This window comes from Rissa tridactyla, chromosome 5 (genome assembly GCF_028500815.1).
Source record: "Rissa tridactyla isolate bRisTri1 chromosome 5, bRisTri1.patW.cur.20221130, whole genome shotgun sequence".
Taxonomy (NCBI): domain Eukaryota; kingdom Metazoa; phylum Chordata; class Aves; order Charadriiformes; family Laridae; genus Rissa; species Rissa tridactyla.
The window spans coordinates 75,325,440-75,328,436 of record NC_071470.1 but is presented as its reverse complement, the minus strand read 5'-3'; the positions used below and the strand labels follow the sequence as shown (position 1 = coordinate 75,328,436).

The window sequence follows — 2,997 nt, the reverse complement described above, 5'->3', positions numbered from 1 at the left end:
TTAAAAAGTTAATACAGCCTAATTTAGGCTGGGACGAACCGCTCCGGGGGCCGGGTGGAAGCTCTGGCTGCCCGCTCACGGAGGGACCGGCGCGGGCAGGAGCCGCCAGCCCTGGCCCCGAACAAGCCGCATCTTATTTTATTTGTACACTTCTTCAACCCCCACAACAAAGTGAAAAACTTCCATCGTTAACAAGGAGAAAAAAAAAAAAAAAAAACCAACAAAAAAACCCGCAACCCCAAAAACCACCCCCAACCCCAAAACACACTACTGAGATTGAACAAAAGATCCTGAAAATTATCTCTTCTTTTTTTCTCTTCCTGTACCGTCGTTTCATTATTTAATCTCTGATGAGATCAGATTATCTCTACCCTTTAGTGAAGGCAGCAGACATCTTTAAACTGGTTTAATTGATTTATCGTTTTTTTTAAACAGAAAGTGCATTACATTTAACTGGTCTTGCAAAGGGCTTTTCTTCTCTTTACAAACCGAATTATTTTTAATATAAATTAATAAATGTTAAGATGCTATATCACGATATATCATCGTTATTAGCTTAAAAAAAAAAAGGAAAACAATTTACATTCTATAGTATTCCGTATGATACAAAAGAAAACACACTTTAAATTCAATTACAGCAACTAAATGAATTTTATATTTTGACTGAAAGTGGTTGTGACAATTCCCACCAGCTACTTTTTCAACGCGCCGTTGATTGGAAACGGTGTAAGTGAAAGCAAACTCTGTCCCTTCGCCCTCTCCCGCCCACCCCCTCCCTCTGCACGACGACCGCAACAGAAACTGCTTCAAAAAATACTAATAAATAGCACGCGGGGCCGCTGCAGTTTCGGCCCGAGGGAGGGGCCGGCGGCAGCCACGGCAGCTTTTTCCTCGGCGGCCCCGCTGCCGCCGCTCTCGGGGTCCCGGGGCTCCGGGGGGTGTCCCCCGGTGCCGGGGAGCGGCTCGGGCCGGGCGGGGGGAAGGTGAGGGGCGGCGCCCCCGGGCCCCCGCTGTACAAAAAAAAGAAAAAAAAAAAAAAAAAAAGAAGGTATTTTACATTTTAAATATTCACAGTAAGGAACGCCTACGGTCGCGGTGACTCACGGTTTATTTACAAAGAGCCCGGCACCGGGCGGCCGCCGCACGGCCGGCAGCGGGGCTCGGGCCGCCCCCGCCGCTCCCCGCCGCCCGCGACCCTACAATAACACGCGGCGCCGGGGGACGGGCGCGCCCGCGGGGGGGTCCCGCTCCGACGCAGTCCTCTCTGCTCCCCCTCCGGCTTCTCCTCCTCCTCCTCCCGGGCACGTAGAGTCTAGAAAAATAGATCTGTACATCTCCGAAAGCGGCGGCGGGCGGAGCGGGCTAGGCGGAGGCCTCCCCCTCGGGGGGGTGCAGCAGCAGCCCGCCGCCCCCCGGCTTGTGTTTCTTCAGCAACTGCGTGATCTTCTCGTCGTCCGAGTTCGGGTCCAGCGGCTTGTTGTAGTCGTCGTCCTCCTCCTCGTTCTCCGAGGCGCCTTTCAGCCGCTCCGTCTCCGAGTCCTGCTTCTTCTTCGCCGTCGCCATCTCCGCCGCGTGCTTCTTCCGCCACTTGGTCCGTCGGTTCTGGAACCAGACCTGTCCCCGCCGCCACCGGCACCGTCACCATCACCGCCGCCGCTCGCCCCCCGCCGGGCCGCCCCCGCCCCGCTGCCCCGCCGCCTCCCCGTCCCTCGCCTGCGGCAGCGACTCCCGCTTCGCCGGCCATCGCGCAATTTCCCCGTTAACGAAAAGCAGCCGAGCCCCGCGGCACCGCGCTCCCCGCAGCCACCCGTCCCGCCACGGGTCCCGGCCCGGCGAGAGCCAACAGCCCATCCCAACGCCCCCGAGGTCCGCGGCGGGCCCGGGGCTCGCCCTACCCGCGGGGGGAAAACACACGTTTCGGGCTGAATCCTTCCCCAGCCGCCCCTGCCCCGCTAGACGTATTTATTCTCTGGTAGGGCGCTGCCAGAGGAGGGGGTTATTTTCATTGTGGAGGCTGCAATAATTTATTCGCAGCCGTTGGGACATATTTTCAGTGACAAAGGAGGGTCTCTAGATCAGTCTGAAAGCCTGAGCACCGCCGAGAGGCCCCTCTGGCCCAGCCCGCCTCGTCTCCCCGGCGCCCGCCGAGCAAACGCCTCCCCCGCACGTCCCCGGAGAGCTCAGCCCGGTCCCCCAACCCCTCTCACACCCGGAGAGTTGGGGACGGGACGGTGCGAGCGGGATGCGCGGTCCCTGACCGGAGCCCGGGGCCGCGGTGCGCGGCCGGCGCTGACGGGGGCGGGAGGTTTTGTGAGGGGTGCGGGACAGAGATACTGCCCCCGACCACCCTCCCACACCCCCCCCGCGCTTTCCCAGCACGGCGGCCGCCCCCCGTGGCGTTTGGGCTGAACGCACCGGGCTTCTCAGTCTCGCTTGAGTTTGTTTAGTTTGGGATTTTTTTTTAATTTTTTTTTTTTTTAAATAAAATACGCTTTAAAATATCCTTCTCGGCCCCGCCGTAATGAAGGGCGAACTGCCCGGGGAGCCCTCGCCGTGTTCCCGCGGGCTCGGCCGCCCCGGCCCGCAGCAGCATCTCCGACCGCCCGACACGGACCCGGTTTCCGCGGCGGGGCCCTTTTGTCCCCCGGTCCCCGGCGGGGTCTTTGCGCTCCCCCAACCCCGCACCGCTGCGGGCGGGAGCCGCTCCTCTCACCTTGACCTGGCTCTCCGTCATCCCCAGCGAATAGGCCAGCCGGGCTCGCTCCGGGCCCGCCAGGTATTTCGTCTGCTCGAAAGTCTTTTCCAGGGCGAAAATCTGCTGGCCAGAAAAAGTGGGTCTGGTATGTTTTCTCTTTCCGTCCTTATCCAGCAAAATTGAGCCTTGATCTGGCGGGGGGGGAGAGAAAGGGAAGGCACGGACAGACACGTTAATCTACGGATTTGGGAAAGCGCTTTCGCTCTCAAGAGGCCTTGGGGGACGGGGCGGGGGTTTCTCTC

General features: G+C 59.3%; 1 protein-coding gene across 1 annotated transcript in view; it reads right to left on the bottom strand.

Annotated features, from left to right (window-relative positions):
* Nucleotides 1–1,362: 1,362 nt before the first annotated feature.
* NKX6-1 (NK6 homeobox 1) overlaps nt 1,363–2,997 on the bottom strand; it is a 2,815-nt gene continuing 1,180 nt past the window's right edge. The window contains 2 exon segments of the mRNA XM_054204109.1: nt 1,363–1,614; nt 2,714–2,904. Coding sequence (XP_054060084.1) covers nt 1,363–1,614; nt 2,714–2,904 — 443 coding nt within the window.